At 34.6% G+C, this 14,935-nt stretch overlaps 1 protein-coding gene across 1 annotated transcript; it reads right to left on the bottom strand.

The window, feature by feature from the left end:
* Positions 1 to 2,216: 2,216 nt before the first annotated feature.
* LOC148864945 (HR-like lesion-inducing protein-like protein) lies at positions 2,217 to 8,387 on the bottom strand. Its single transcript, XM_088977718.1, has 5 exons — positions 8,128 to 8,387; positions 3,137 to 3,251; positions 2,949 to 3,038; positions 2,734 to 2,832; positions 2,217 to 2,639 (listed from the first exon to the last, which is right to left on the bottom strand). Exons 1-5 carry the CDS (start codon positions 8,193 to 8,195, stop codon positions 2,538 to 2,540), a joined length of 474 nt encoding a protein of 157 aa, XP_088833844.1. The 5' UTR covers positions 8,196 to 8,387; the 3' UTR covers positions 2,217 to 2,537.
* Positions 8,388 to 14,935: the final 6,548 nt, after the last annotated feature.

Raw genomic sequence — 14,935 nt, 5'->3', positions numbered from 1 at the left:
TTTAATAGAACTTCTTTACCCAAAAAAGATCAAGTCTGGGCGGGTTTTTCGTACCAAAAAAGATATGTATTGGCAGGTGTTTAAAACTTCAACAATCATTATAATATTCAAAAGTGAGACGCCATTAACTTTTACCCAGACTGAGACTGGGCTCAGTTACATTATCTAACGTGATGAACTGTCATTAACAGATGCAGGAAAGTCTTTCCGGTGCCGAGTTTGGCTTCAGTTCAGGCCCGCTCTATACGCGCAGCGTGAGGGCGCGCCACGCGTCCTGGAAGGGTTTGCACGCTTTATACGTGCGAAGTGATTAAATGCTCCTCATTCCCACTCCTTTTTCGCCAGACTCCTCTCACTTTCACTCTCATTCCACACTGAACCTTTCAACTCTCCCTCTCCAACTAGCGGCAACAAACAACCATCACCACTGACTAGAGAAAAACTTCGGGCAAGCGTTAGTAAGATGTTGCTTGGCGGCTATTAACACCGAACTGAATCCGCTTATTTTTCTTGTTAGTTGTTCCTCTGGATCTCACTCTTGGTTAGGTAAGTTGAAGCATAAACAGTATCAAAGGTTTCTTTGAAAACGAACGATGAGAGCGTGAGAAAGATCGGTTGCTCTAGTCAGAGAAAGGGAAGAAATGGATGAAGTGGATAGGCCCCCCAACAAGCAAGGTCAAATTTAATCACTTCAGCTACAATTGTGATCAATGTTGGAGGATTGTTTCCTTCTAATTTCATTTTCTGAAAGAGCTCCAGTGCTTGAATTGGGGAATGGGGACCTTCCCCGAATATAACCATTAACCAGTGATCATTACAGTCCAGGAGATGGAATTTCTCTGCGGCATTCTATCAAAGACCCAGTGAGCAGATTCCAAGTCATTGCATCTGATAAACCTATGAAACAAGCTACTCCACAAAGCAATACCTGACTGTCATCTCCCTAAAAATCAATTGAACTACTTTAATTTCTCCATTTCTTCTATACATATCGATCAAAGCATTACCAACTATTGGACCAAAACTCAACTCATGTCTGAAGATCATCCCATGAACCATCTTTCTGTGATTCATATCCCCATTCCGCTCGCAAGCGAACAGAGCTCCCACTATGGAAAAGTTATCAGGTCTTAAACCCGATACAACCAAGTCCGAGAAAACTGATAGTGCTTCGTGGGGTTGATCAATGGTTAGGTACAAACCAATGAGAGAGGTCCAAGAGATGATATCTGGGTTTTGGATCTGATTAAAAACCTTTCGTGAATCCACCGCCTCATTGATATTGGTGTATTTGTTGAGAATTTTATAGACAATGCGTTGGAGACGGTAGAGTCCCTGTATAGCATGATGGACGTACTTTAACTGTTGCAAGTTTCCACACCTGTTCAGTAGATAACGACAGTTTACTCGGTTGACTCTGTTCATCTAATCAGGAAATGACTACGTAGATTTCTAAAGTGCAAACTGCAAAGAAAAGAATAGAAAACAGAGGAAAAAACTTCATACAGATATAAGAACACGCTGGTCGCCGATGAGGAGCGGGAAAGAGGACTTCGCACGTTTCAAGCGTGCACACGTTTCCAAGACGCTGGCGCGCCCTCACACAGCGCGTATAGAGCGCGCCTGAAGCCGAATTCGTACCATACGCATATATTTTTCCTTTTTTCAATAATCCTCCCAGTGCAAGGACCCTTTCGTGAAACGAAATTTTGATTGTATGCGTGTGCACTGGGAAAGAATACAAATTATAATTCACTTCTGGTTTGGATTTTACTTTGTTTTACTTCACGCTCTTTATAAATTTATAATTTATGCATGCTAAAAAACAAAATAAATCAAAATCTGAAACAAAAAATAAATAAATAAATAAATAAACCAGAGGCAATCAACCCATTTGTACTCCAATACTTTTGCACCAGTGCGAATGAAATGTGAACTGCAAACAAACCAGGCCCATCAAAAAAATTATTTGCTTTCTATGCATTTCTCCCACCGTATTTGCATTTTTGCAATTTGGCCTCACTGCAATACCTGCTTAGGGTGGAACCCAGTCCCCACCCGGCCACCACCACAAATGAGTCCCCTTCGGGCAATAGAGTTTGATTTAGGAACCGTGAAGCTTTTTACTGGTTCCACAGTTCAATGTAAGTTCATACGCATAAGCCTCACCATTATTATATTACCAACAGAAAATCAACAAGACGATGCAACAGAAATGGCCAAAAGGAACTACTTTTTAGCAATACTTCATGAGCAACCAACACAAGGAAAAGACCCTTAATTTGATAAATAGCAAGTTATCTAAACCTCAACTTCGGAGAAGGTTCATAAAGCTAACCTATAAGATGCAAAATCACCTCAAAAAGGAAAATAGACAATAAAAAAGGAAGAAAAAAGTCTAATACTAGAATACAGAAGCAGATCTCAATGAATACCACCTTGACGAATCCTAGGCGATCAACATCACGAATGTCTATAATCGACCAGGAGCTGCCAACACCAATAAATGTCCTTCCACCTTATAATACCCATTTGTTTTAGACTGTTTTTGCCTTGGGAGCCTTCTTCTTGGGCTGTCTCTTTGGGACAGAGTTCTTCATTCCTAGGAAAAAGAACAATGCCCCAAGAAGCGCCAAGTTCTGAAAAAAAAAAACAAAGTTTAAAAAATTACTAAAAGAAACAAGTTGAGCACAACTCAAAAGCCGCCAAGATTCAAGATGAGGCATCTCTGACCTGTGTAAACTTGACAAAAAGCTGAATAAATTCTTTCTTGTCAGGGTGGTAGTTGTAAAAGTCGTATAGAATAGGAGTAGCAAGCAACTGATGTATAACCTGCAGAAAAGATTCTATATCAGTACTTAAAGATACAGATAGACCAACAGTACTTGAGATATGCTAGCATAATTGTGAGGATCACATGAGATTAAGTGACATTTAGGTGTACGTACCAGGAGGTATGCACCAAAAGAGCTGCCAAAGATGAAGAAAATGCCTCCAATACCCTTCAAAGCTACCGCCCCCGCAACCAAATGTTTAATCTGTGAATCCACACACCCTCGAAGTCATGCATAGTGCAATGTGACATAGCAAATTAATCTGTAACTGATTAAAGTATTCATAGTGGGGTGATTCTCACTTCAATTTCAGGTACTTGCACCCCAAGGTTAGAGGTCACATGATTTGTCAAAACATCAAACTTCGGTCTAAGAGCTTTTGCTGCTGGCCCACCATCAACCCCGAATTCATTGAACCTATAAGCAAGTCACACAGTAAATCAAGCTCGAAACACCCAGGTGCAAACTATTTACATTAATAGAAAGTATACATTGAATACCAAAAATAAAATAAAATATACGTTACATACAAATTATTTGCACAGTTGAAAAGATAGGAATAGACACAAATCATAGATAAATAGGATAAAAACTCGATAAACTATGCACAGGATGCAACTCTATTATTTGCAAACTTCAAGAAGGAAAAACCAAGCTAACATGATATCAGACACCCTAATCACATATTTGAACAAGTCAAATCCAATCAATTTTTCCATCAAAAGGAACAAAAGCTTACTAGGTGCCCCAACAAGATAGTGATTACCTTGAACATGATAGGCCCAATACAGTGGCTTCAAAAAGAAAAACAAAAGCTCAATACAGAGAAATACCACCATAAGATGCCAAGACAACAAAACTCAAAACCTAAAGTTTAGTGCTTAGAGCAAAAACTGTAGGCAATTATCAATATATATTAAAGATTAAAAGATTAAAACTCTATAGCAACATCTATTGTGTCAGCTTTTCAACTCCTGGTTTATTCTCTAGCATTCAAATTGTTGCCAAATCTAATATATTAGATAAATAGCACGAAATTTTCCTCCTAATATAACAGCATGCACCTTTCTATCCCTGTAGGAATTTATCAAAAAAAAGGCCTACCTGGACAACTCTTCAATCAATGGGAATTTTCTCAAGATGAGAGAAGAACATAATAACAGTGATAAAATAAGTAAAAAAGGCCTACCTGGAAAACTCTTTGTTATTCAATCCAATTTGGTGGCTACACAAGCATCTAGTGTACTATCACACCTTTTTACCATAAAATCATTGCAGAGACATAACTTTCTCGGTTCCCAAAGATACAGAGTTGCTTATTGTTAAAGATAGTCATGTCATAGCTCTTGCAAAAACTAAAAGTATAGCCATATACAGAAGAAAATTGGTTTACTAGGCATGTAAGTAGTTGGTTCCACTGTTATGCTCTAAACAGCACATTTGACAATCAAATGAAATACCAAAATGGTCCTCACCTGAGAAAAGCATGGTGAAATATTAGAAAAAATAATTAAAATAAATATCTGACCCCATCATCTAGGCAAAAGAAAAGAGAAAGAAAGGAGGAAAGGGAGAGAATTAAGTCATGGCTGCTCCATCCTCAAGGGAAAAGAAAAGAAAAGAAAATGAGGATAAGAATAATAACAGCAAGCCCATTGGCATTGCCATCCTTCAGAAAATGACATGTCCCAAAAGACTTTTCAGGCAAGAATGCTATCCTCTAGGTAAAAAAACAAAGATGATGAAGGAATAAGATCAACATAGTAGACACCATTTGCTGCTCACATCCTCCAAATATAGAGTCCACCGAGTGTTTTTAAGTATCCTGGAAGTCTTCTGCACCAAGATTCGGTACTCACAGGGAATAACAAAAATAAAAAGAATTGAGCAACTGATCAGACTCTTTTTGCTGCTACATACTCCAGAAGATTACCATGACACTTCTCAATGTCTTGAAAGTCTTCCAAGCCAAGGTTTTTCCGACCGAATGATGCTCCAGCAGATTGTAGTGGCTGAAGTTAGCCCCTTCCTGTGCAGAAACCTCTTAATACACTATAGAACATACCCATTATATACAATGCACAAGAAAATGCCAAGATACGCTCAGACTCACATCTTAGAGACCATTAGATAGATCAACAGCCCTCAGAGGAGATAAACTAGCACACCATTGCCATGATGAACCATAACAATTACAATAATTTAAGGATTAAGTAGGAAGTAGTCACTCTTTGCACCGTTCTCCTTGACCTAGGCTAATGTTTTAAAACAGAGGCATGATGTGAGGCATTCCACTACCTAGAAGCGGCGTGGTTCAGAACGTAAGAGGCATAAGCCTCTTTAAGAGGAGGGGATGAGGAGGAAGGGGAGGAGAAATAAAAGGAAGGAGGATCTCATTTTTCTTAATTTGTAATAAAAATCTTTTATATTAAGAAGAATGAAGATGTATACAGCTTTCCCCTTATCTTTTCTTCCATTTCCATTTCTTTGTGTTCTTTTCCCCCTATTTTTCCCCTTTCTTTATTTTTCTTTCCCTTCCCTTTCTTTTCCCTCATTTTTTCTTTCTTTTTTTCTTTTTTTCTGTCATTTTATATGAGGCATGCATGAGGCACATGAGCCGTACGCCTCTAGCATGCCTCATGAAAAAAGCATACGAGGCATACGCCTCAGAGGTGCCAGCACCTCTGGCATACACCTCAGGACGTTTTGGGGGCAGCTCGGCTGGGGGCATGCCTCCAGGCATACACTTCCCACGCCTTTCAAAACACTGAATACACCTTATGCCAGCACGGGTTAGACTTGAAACATGCAACTATAGAAGAGGTAAAATATGCATGCACTTCATCACCTTTGGAAAAGTTTTTTAATTACAGCCATGAGTCAAGTAAAAAAAAATTGTTAGAGTAAAAAGTTGGAAGGAAATCTCCATTTAGTCTAGGTGTCTAAATGCGAAGAGTTTACAACAAAGTTTGAATCAAATGTTTATCAGCAAAAAATAAAAATAAAAATGGCACCACAGTGGAATTAATAACAACTTCAAGCATAATGCATAAAACACATCAAACAGAGAAAACCAACTTTTAAAACATAGCTACAACAGGTGCACCCACTTCAAAGCTTTCAAGCCTCTTACCCTTTTCAACTACCAATTCTAATGGTTAACAATCCCAAGCCTCATCATGGGGATGAACTCCTTCAAGCACAACTATTGATCAACAACCTTCTTCCTTTCTTCTAATCAGCAAGCACCATCACTGGCCACTAACTTTTTGACTACATCAAAATATTAACCCTCCAAGTATCATCTAATGTTTTTTTTATCTCAAATATCACTATATCTTTTCTATAAATGAGACAATTTCAGAGATTTCAAGTCACTTACCTTTTTCAACTGTCAATTTAGTGATTAATCAGAAAGAACAAGTCCAAGCATCATCATAAAGATGACCTCATTGAAGCACACAATTGATCAACAATCTTCTTCCTTCGTTCTGATTAGCAACCATCATCATCACTGGCAACCAACTTTATGACTGCATCAATATTATCCCTTCAAGTATCACCATTGATCTTCCAGAGAAACATAAAGAAAGTAACCTCAACCCACTGCACCTTAAAAATATAGTATTTTTTTCAACACCAAGAGGGTTTCCATATATAGGAAGTGGTTCAATATCTAAAGAGCACGCCTAGTTCTCCCAACCATGTCATTAAGACCAAAAGCTCTCAGTAAAATATTGAAAGCACTCCCCATCAATACAAAAGCACCCAAGTCTTTGCATAAGTAACAACAAACTAAATCCGTAGATGGTATTTTACCATAAACAAGGAGCATTTGATTACCCTGTTCTCGTAAGCGAACCCCAAAGTTTATGAACCAAACTAAACCAGTTATAGTCATTAAAATCACCAAATTTTCTAACAAAAATTAATAAATTTGCCAAAGTTTCGGCAGATTGGTATCCTAGATGTGCTATTCTTAAAGGAAACCAAATTAATTGGGGAAAAAACTACTACGATTCCATGACAAGATGGTGTATTCATCTTGATGCAATTATGCACGTCAGAACACATATTCTTTTTAACTGAAGTAACTGAATAATGGGTTATAAAATGAACACCAAAAAGGAGGTGTCCCAACAAAATTATTATTCAGGGAATGTTACACGGACATGGAAAGGAGATGTCTTGGTCAGGGTATCGGACACTTCATGGAAAAAATTGAAGTGTTCAACACTGACACCGCACCAATTTTTGAAGTGTCCATACAACATAGTACACAGGCAATGAAAGCCTCTTACGCATAAAGTTGACTTCTTAACAGCAAAAATTTCATAGAAACAACTGAACTATTTGATAAGTCGAGAAAGTAAGAACAACCAGAATAACAGATAGGGGTAAGAAGCATATTCTCGAGCTAAAGAGAGGGGAGTGGATAAGAGCAATGTAAAAAACAACAGCAAAACAAATTGGTAGCACAGCAATCAAGAACAACAAATAATAAGTAAATAAAAACAAGTTCCACCATCTAAACCAAACGAAAAGGCATACATCAATCTTTTAATAACCCCTTACAACTAATCCCATTATCACAAAATCAACCTGATTTACACAAAATAGCCCATTGGAATACAAAGACAGTATAAGAACACCAAAGAACCCGTGATACATGGAAGAAACTTAAACACCAAAAAAATAGAAGAAGAAGAAGAAGAGGAACAAGCTTCTTAAATATTTGCTTTAAGTCTATCTAATCTTATATATAGAAACAAAATTCACGAAAATGACCCAATTATCCACGTATTAATGACGTGCAGACGCAATAAAAGCTTCCACGTTTTCTGCATCAGATCATCTACGTTAACATGCAAATTATTAAAATCCCAAGATAAAAAACCCAGATCCATGTGATGCGGGCTTCTAGGTAGTCAAATCAAGCAATAAAACAGTCATAGATACATGAACCAAGGCGAAGAAAAGCATATCACAAGTTTAGCTATGCATCCGTCGCTTCAACCCATCAGAAATATCAACCAACAGGTAAATATCTACCAGATCCAATCACCAGCAACTAACGAATGCGCACTACAAAACAAAAACCCTAACTTTCCCACAAAGAACGTGATGCAGACTAAACATCTTAGAAACACACCGAAAAAAAAAAAAAAAAACTTCTGATGAAGAAAAATCTAGGGAAGATTCATCAAAAAAAAAGAAAAATCTAGGGAAAACAAAAGAAAAGAAAATTGAATCAGATCTGCGGAACCAAAGCGAAGGGAAAAGAAGAGCTTACTCTTGCCATGCGGAGAGAATGAAGACGGAAGCGAAAAGAACTCTGCCTATAAATGAAATGAACCCCATTGACGTGCGGCCAGCAGCAAGAGAGATGGAACTTAGAAGACCTCACTCACTCGCCCGAATCTCTCCTTTTGAGTGAGTCAAGAGAGAAAACGCAGGAGAGAAAAACAAGGGTTTGTAATCTTGTACACAGAAGGGTGCAAGATCCTCCAATGGAACTCTCTACTTAAAGGACGGGCGCGTAAAAGTCTTTTTTTACAAAATGACGTATTTACCCCTTAAATCTCCATCAATGACAATTCTTTGAAATGCCTTTTAAATTTCAAATGAAGCCCACGTGTATATGTGGACAAAGAGAAAACGCTAAGCTGCGTACTCGACATCAAGTCACGCTACACGCTAGTTGTTGACCCTTAGATCCTGCAAACTACTGGGCCCTATTTTATAATCTTATTGAACATATTTATTACTTAGAACGTCTTGCACTAAATATAATTAGATTAGACGCAAGAATGGGCATAATTATTTATTATTAATTATTAATCGGATTCCAATTCAATGGCTTTAATTTGAAGTATGCCTACCATGTCCATGTACTTACACTTTATTTAATCGCCTTTTTTTCCCAAGTAGAACTCAAAACTTGAAAATGTAGCAGCAGCCATAGGGAGTTTGGAAATGAATATGATACCCACAAGAAAACTATCTACCCACTTCACCTACTCATTTAAAGAATGATAAGATATAAGTATAGGAGATGTTTTGAATGTATAATTGCGATGTGTTGTGATTAAGGGTGAGTAAGAAAAATCGAAAAATTTGTATGGATGAAATTGAATCGAAAATTTTAGTTAATCAAATTGATAAGTTTGGTATTTTTAAAAATTCAAAGGTATCGATTTGATTTTGTTTAACTAATATAAAAAAAAATGATGGTTAATCAAACCAATTACTATATATTTATGCATGTACGTATATATGTATATATGTATGTATATATATTTATGTATATTATAATATATTATAATATATATATAAATATTTATAATATATAACATATTATTTATTATTTATAATAAAATATTTTATATGTATTTTTATTTTTTATTATATATATTTATAATATATTTTATAAAAATTAAAAAATCAAAAAAAAATGATGAACTGAATTAATGGTTAATTGAACTGGTCAACTAGTTAACTGATTTGCCTCTAGTTCAATTTCAGTTACCTATTTTTCAAAAATCAATACTACTAGTTCGATTTGAAATTTAGACTCACGGTTTGATTACGAGACCGTGAACACCCCTAGCCAAGGTTCAAAGTATTGGAAACGCCAAGTGAATCAAAAAGGCAATTTTAAGATAAGTATCGAGAAAAATACATCAACAACAGAATAAGTATCAAGAAAAACTAAGATATGCATACATATGCTTGGAAACACTATAAATACTTTAATAAACTATAAAAATACATCAAAAACACTAAATATAAGACCTCAATGAGGTGTATATACATTAAATTAATATATTTTAATGGTTTTATGAAGAAATATATTATAGCTAATTATAATTTCATTAAAAATCCTATGCTTAACTATAATTTATAAATTATAATTCTTAAGTTTTAATGTTTTATGGGATGAGAAAAACCCAACTCTCCTATCCAAGCATAAAACATGCATTGGCACAACTTCTATGTGAAAATATAATTAATAATTGTTTATTGTTTAAATAATTACTATTTATTATTCATTTCCAAAAATTATAAAAAATAAATAAACATTATATAATACATACAAAAATTAGTTATTAAAGAAGAAATTCCAATTGTGGATATGATAGATCATCCATGGAATTATAATATATTCAATCATTGTGATCAAATGATAAAATATAATTATTCATTTATTTATTTATTCTAAAAAATAAAAAAATATATATTAAAAAACTTCAATTGCTCTATGGACATGATAGATAAATCCATAGATCTAAAACATATTTAGTCTTTAGAGGCAAAGAAAAAAATTACATTTTCAATTTTTTGTTAATTTATATTTTTATGAAATTTTCATAAATCTATTGATAGCATAAAAAATTATGATTTTGAATGTAAGAAATGTACACCAACATAAATTTAAACATTCAAGTAAAAAAAAAAAAAGAAATCACAAGATATTATAAAATATTGAAAAAATTTACCTATTTTTGCCATATTTTTTCAAAATTCTTTAAAAAAATTAATGATACACACTTATTTCTTGCAAAAATTTGCAAATCTAACACTCTAGGAATGAAGTTTGGAGTTTTAGAATCATTTGGGGGTGAAAGAAAGCTTATTTAAGGGAAAAGAAGCTTGCTTTCCCCTTTTAATTTTTTTAGTTTTTGGCCGTATCTTTTTCATCAATACGCCCCCAAATATGAGTCCAATATGCATGAAAAAAAGATGGAATGTCCGATTTTCATACATATCCTGTATAGGTTTGATTTCGATTAACTAATATATAAAAAAAATGTATATATATATATATATATATATATATATATATATATATATATATATATATATATATATACAATTTGTTTGATTAACCATCATTTATTTTATTTTATTTTAATTTTTTTTTTGCATACATTGAATCCTCTCATAGAAGTCAGTTATCCGAACAATATGCATCTCTTTTCAGTTTTGAAGCATTGGGCTGCATCCTTTACTTAATTCTAACTAAATTTGTGGTTAGAAGTAGGACCTGCTCTATTGTAAGGTCATGATAATCCTTATTAGTATTTAGCAACAAAAAAGGATGATATATTAAAGCTGCATTTGATTTGATACTGGACAGTAATGAAACAGAAAATTAAGGAAATTTTTAAATAATTTCATAAAATTTGAGAACCTCCCCTCATTTTTCTACTTTCTAATTCTCTCTTCTATCAAATCAACCATAGCCTATGTTAAATCCTATGCATGAAGACAAAGTGAAAATAAAAAATGTTTAAATAAACTACCTATTGATAATAGCTCAGTTGGTAAGATCTCTATCTCGGGCTTGTTACAGTCGATATTTGGATCAAATCCTGCCGTCATTACGGTTGGAGTGTTATGGGTATGGGGATGGACTATGCCCCATGAAAGTATAAATCATAAAAGCAAAGAGGAAAAAGAAAGGAATATATATATATATATATATATAAATATAATACCAGTATTTATGACTAAAGGCAATTTTGTTTGAATTCGGATCTTACTCCTCAAAGAACAAATCTCACACCATACTCATAATGCAGCGCAATTTTGTATTAAAAACATCTTTCCGTAAATGATAACATTATGTATGAAAGATATTGTCATTGACAATCCGATCCCATTTCGCTTATGTGATTTGATGATGTGTAGACTTTCCATGAGGTTTCTAACAAATACTAAATCCTCACCTTGGTTTTTGTCTCAGTGCAAGTACAAATATGTACACACTGTATTTTATATTGCTAAACCTTTTATTTATATTCAACATATATTTATATAACAGATGATGTTCTTGCAAGAGAGGTTGTGTTTGATTTGAAGTACACACAGTGAGGTTGTGTTTGATTTGCAGGAAAGGGAAAGGAAGGGAAACATATATACAACTAATCAATGGGAGAAATTCTTGACACCTGTCCCATGAGTATCTCTAGCCTACCCTTGGAAAGATTAAAAGCAAATTTACCAGACAACTGTCAGAATATTAATTGAGTGATCACTTAGGAGATGTTTGGAATAATGTTGATTCCTTGGATGAGATTTCTCAAAACTCATTGGTTTCTAAAATCACTGATTTCTTAGAAATTGTTTATTTGGTACATTGCTGTTATGTCAATTATGAATTTGTTTGGTAGTGATTATTAGCAATGATTTTTGTATTGATGACAACTATCTCTCTTATTCATATCAGATGCTACACTATCCAAACATAATTAAAATCAATTTAAAAATAGAAATGGTCTAATTTGTTGATTTCTCATTTCAACCCAACTTTAACAATTATTTTCTGATCAAACACCAAAATACCATAAACCCGCCCATTTCTCAAACACCAAATTAAAATACCATAAATCAGCCAATCAGACACCAAAAATAATCAGCAATTTTTGAATTACTGATGTGACTCTAAGGTAGACTGCAATCTCCCTCAGAATTTCTTTTTTCAGCCCCCTCCTAATCTATTAATAACCTCCCTATAAACCACATCCTGCCCATGAATTTGACATCAATTTATGGGCAGGATTCAGTCCACCCCTGAAAAATCCTAACTCCACCTAGAATTGGACTGAATCATAAAAACCCCAAAAATCAATATCAATCCTAAACACTACTGCAAAGATGTACCTACTAGACCCGGGATCTAATAGACACAGTGTGTGACTGTGTGACACTTGTCCTTCAAGTGTGTTTTAAGTCATGGAGTGAATTAAAAGGCACACTTGAATGATAAGTGTCTAAAACTGATCATATTCTTCCTCCAGGGTGTTATCACTGAATGTGTCTATGGACTCCGAAACCGTAAGCTGACTTATAATATATTTAAAAACCAGTTGTGAACTGCCAACCTACTCGTCGGCCTTGGGGCAGAAGTAATAATCTTCTTTCTCCGTAACTACTCATTAACTGGATCCCAAATTAAATGTCCCAACCGCATCTCCACAAAGTTGGTTGAAGATGAAGAAGAGCAGAGCTGCAAATTGGAGACTTAAATCCTGCAAGTTGGTAGCGTGAGCCTGATTACACATTCAGTACAATCTATAATGAGACCAGATTAGCTGCATTTGATTGCTGTGCTAGATGCTGTTTAGCCAATGATTATATTCAACATCAACCATGAACTGTATGACATGGAGTCTGCTGTTAAGTGATTTGGGCTTTAAGGCCATATTTGAGAGTGCTTAAGTTAAAAATAAGTGTTTATTCAAATAATCACGTATTTGTATTTGGCGTCCAATTTTTTAAGTATTTATTTTTTAAAATAAACACTTATTTTATATTGGACATTGGTAGTTTTTTTCTCTAATAAGAATTTAAATAAGTATTTATGACTATTTTGTCTTTCTTTGTCTTTCAATTATTCAAAATATACCCTTTAAAAGAATTTTTATGAAAGCATTTTTACAAAAATACTTTTATTAAAGTGGTTTTATAATAGTACTTTCATAAAAGTACTTTCGTAAAATGCTTTTGTAAAAATGCTTTCATAAAAGTACTTTTCTAAAAGTGATTTCATAAAATTACTTTTATAAAAGCGTTTTTATAAAAGTGCTTTCATAAAAAACTATGGATAAATTGAAAAGTGGTATTTTAAAATTCAACTAGAGATCATTTTGAAAGGAAAAAAAAAATTGAATAAGTGCTTATTGTATAAACACTTAAAAAACTAGAAATTTGGGCTTAAAAAATAAGCACTTATTTTGAGCTTATTTCACAAATACCAATAAATGCTTAATGGCCCAACTAAGCATTTATTTTTAAGCACTCCTAAACATGACCTAAGTGTATTTGTCTCACAACCAATCCAATCTGTCACATTATATGCATAATTGACATGGATTATTATTATTGGTTAGTTCAGACTATGATGGAATTCACATCTGCACCCCACAAATACCTCGCGGAATATTTCAATCGTGTATATGAAACATCTCCCATTAACAATTTTAGGAGATGTTCCCAATGCACGTTGAGATGTGCATATGGGGCGTTTGTGGGGGCCTTCTATGGGTCATTGGTGCGATCTCTTTATGATGACCTTCTCTTTTTTCAGCAAAAATAAAATAAAAAACAATGAATTTATTTATTTATTAACTTAATATTTGATTACTGTCATGTCGGTGTTTTTATTGAATCTGTGTAATGGTAGGAGAAAACTTTGAATCTGAAGTATTAAATATAGAACTCAAGGACTTGAATGGAGATGGAGGATGCAAACGCTTGATGTGTAGAGTGTAGACACAATTAATGGGGACCCGCCATTAGGACGCTTCCTATGCATGCATGAAAGAGATTGCATGTTACCACCCGCTGCCTTCAATAATACCTTCCTTGCTTGGGGATGGAGAGCGCTGTTTGGAGGGGACCAGACCAGTGTGTCATTGCTTTGGTTGCAACAGCTGCCTTCAATTCTTTGTTGTTATGTAACTTGGAAGCTCACATCTTCTCTTCAACCCATTTTGTTCAAATTCAAAAAACAAGGTTACCCACTTTTTCGTTGGATTGTTTTACTGTATTTAATTTATTTGGGCGTGACAAGTAGGTGTGTCAATGGACCGATTTTGGAATGGACCCCCCTCCAGTCTAAAATTAAATTGGACGGATTGGACAGACCAAAAAGATATATTGGATTGGACCTGGTCTGTCTGTAATAAATTTACATTGGATTGGGTTGGATTAAGCCAGTATCTAGTCCATCCATTGATACAAGATAAGAATATATACAATGGACTAGATTTGGGTCGAAACCAATCTAAATCAAAATAAATTTGAGCAGACTGGACGGTCCAGGCATTGAATTAGACCAATCTAAATTGGTCCAGAACAATCATTGGATTGGATTGGACTGGTCCATTTATAATTTACTCACATTGGACCGGACCAATTGGACCAAATCCAATCCAATTGACACCCCTAGTCACAAGAACATATTGGGACCATGAGTAGGAGTGTCAATGGACTGGTTTTGGGACGGACCAATAAGACATATTGAATTTGGACGGATTGGATGGACCAATATGACATATTGGATTGGATCCGGTCCATCCATGATGAATTTATAT

This window comes from Nelumbo lutea, chromosome 3 (genome assembly GCF_056320005.1).
Source record: "Nelumbo lutea isolate HS-2025 chromosome 3, American lotus-T2T, whole genome shotgun sequence".
Classification (NCBI taxonomy): domain Eukaryota; kingdom Viridiplantae; phylum Streptophyta; class Magnoliopsida; order Proteales; family Nelumbonaceae; genus Nelumbo; species Nelumbo lutea.
Note: the sequence above shows the minus strand (reverse complement) of the source record. Positions and strands in the feature narration are given on the sequence as shown.